Raw genomic sequence first — 2035 nt, forward strand, 5'->3', positions numbered from 1 at the left:
GGGGGGGGGGGGGGGGACAGGAAGTCTCCAGTCCCCAAGTTCAAGAGGAGAAAGCAGAAAAGTATGGACCAGTTTGAAGAATGAGATTCCAAAGTTTCAATGCTGGGCAGCATTACATGTGCAAGAAGTACAAATTGTGGTGGAAGTAACTCCATTGATATGTTAACAGAAAAAAAACATGAGGAATCTAAACAGGTAAATATTGCATCATGCAACTTTCTTAAAGCTTGAAGAACCTATTGGATGGGTTTATAAGCTTATAAGCAAAAAGCCATAAATAAGATTTCTTTTGACTTATTTTTGTAACTTACCCTAAAAATAAGTGCTTAGAATTTAGAAACACTTTTTTATTAAACCCAAACACTACCAAACATCTTAAAAGCTATTTTGGCTCTAAAGCACCTAAAATAAGCCAATCAAAACTTTAAGTTATTCCTCCACCAGCAAGCGCACAACTTGAGAAGCAAATGAGCAGACTGAAAGTCCAAGAGCTCTATAAAGAGAATATCTTGGAGCCTTTTGATTTTTATAATTGATTCTTCAAATTAACATGTCTTTATGACAGTAATTAATCAAAGGTAAACTGCTCAGAGTTCAAATTGTGTACATGACAGTACATTCTGTGCATCTAGTCACTGGTTTAGCATATTGGCATGAGGCAACAGTGAAGATTAGATATACTCAATTTGATATCCCAACAAATCCTAAATCAAACAAAGATTCAGCCCTTAATTAAGCAAGCAATCTACTTTTTGTTTCCCATCTCAAGACAAACATGAAAAACTAAAAACAAGGGCTAAGTAAGAGATGCTCTAAACATTTACCTCAAAATAGTAGCCTGGGGGTTTACAGAACACAAGACTAAATTGATTATAAAGAAGAATGACATGAGAATTTTAAGTCCACAGAAGAAAATTGAGAGTTGAGAATAGGCAATAAAGTCACCTCAAGAAAGCCAATTTCTCTTTCAAGCATTTGAACTTTAGCAAATTCTCGACGCTTTCCATACAAATCTGGATACTGGGGTGGTGATTTTGGGCGGGGTGGCGGCATAGATGGCATTGAACCAGCCCCTGCCATTTCCCCCTTTTTCTTCACTTTGACCAAAGCTGTTTTTGTTTCCCTGTTTCAACATACAAAAGGGTTTCTCCAACTTAGAATCTTGCAAAATACAATGAATTTACTAAATAGTAGTACTTCTTCAGAAGTTGCAAATGGGCAAACACCAAAGGACACCTACAGAGTAATAATATTGATAGTTTCAGACTTTCTAGTACAATAGTGGTTATGTCTTGCTGACAAATGCTAAGTTTTTTTCTTTCCTATTTTCACACACACACACAAAAAAAAAAAGAATTTACTGACTAATGTGAAGAACCAAAGAAAAGAACAAGTGCTAAATGCTTGTTGAATTTACTCTGCTCATGCAAAATTGAAGTTTTCATTAAATGGGTATCTCTAATAAATAAAAAAGATTGAATCTTTGTAAGTAGATGAGCTAAAAAGGATGTAATAATTACTCTTATTGTGGTGTGATGGGACAAATGTTGTTAATAGATAGTAAAAAAAAGCTGGAATCATTGTAAATTTTTTTTATAGTTGGGTGTGGGTGTGGGTGTGGGGGTGGTATCTATGGGGGAAAGGGTTGCAGTATTTGCAGAGATTAGCAGAGAGTGGGACTGTAGGTTTTGTTGGGAGGGCCGAAAAGCTTAACGTTAAAGGATTCAGACCGCACGTGACTATCGACTAGGATAGAGAAAGAAAACACTTCATTTTACCTCGTTTTTACGGTAAATCGGGAAATACTTAGGAAACTCCTCCTTACCCCTTTCAAACATTTCATCATCTAAAATCCCCCTTTTTTTTCTACCATCATATAATTAGAATTCTCATATTAGTGATTGAGGGGTATTTATTTGTATACAATTAATTTAAAAAATTTTCAATATACTATGTACTTTTTTATCATTTTTTTAGTGATTTTTAGTTTTTTAGGTTGATACGACACAGCAAAATCATGAGCGAATTGTCAAGT

At 34.9% G+C, this 2035-nt stretch overlaps 1 protein-coding gene across 3 annotated transcripts in view; it reads right to left on the reverse strand.

Moving 5' to 3' along the window:
- The window catches only part of LOC107024113 (guanine nucleotide-binding protein subunit gamma 3), a 4600-nt gene extending 2907 nt beyond the window's left edge, over positions 1–1693 (reverse strand). The window contains exons 1-2 of one of the 3 annotated variants that reach the window (XM_015225012.2): positions 1521–1693; positions 946–1123 (exon numbers count right to left, since the gene is read on the reverse strand). In XM_015225012.2, the coding sequence (XP_015080498.1) occupies positions 946–1080 (135 nt within the window). In that variant the 5' untranslated portion in view covers positions 1081–1123; positions 1521–1693. Of the gene's footprint in view, positions 1–945; positions 1499–1520 lie in introns of those variants that run through there. The other 2 variants (XM_015225013.2, XM_015225011.2) reach the window with 2 other exon arrangements.
- Positions 1694–2035: the final 342 nt, after the last annotated feature.

This window comes from Solanum pennellii, chromosome 7 (genome assembly GCF_001406875.1).
Source record: "Solanum pennellii chromosome 7, SPENNV200".
NCBI classification, from domain to species: domain Eukaryota; kingdom Viridiplantae; phylum Streptophyta; class Magnoliopsida; order Solanales; family Solanaceae; genus Solanum; species Solanum pennellii.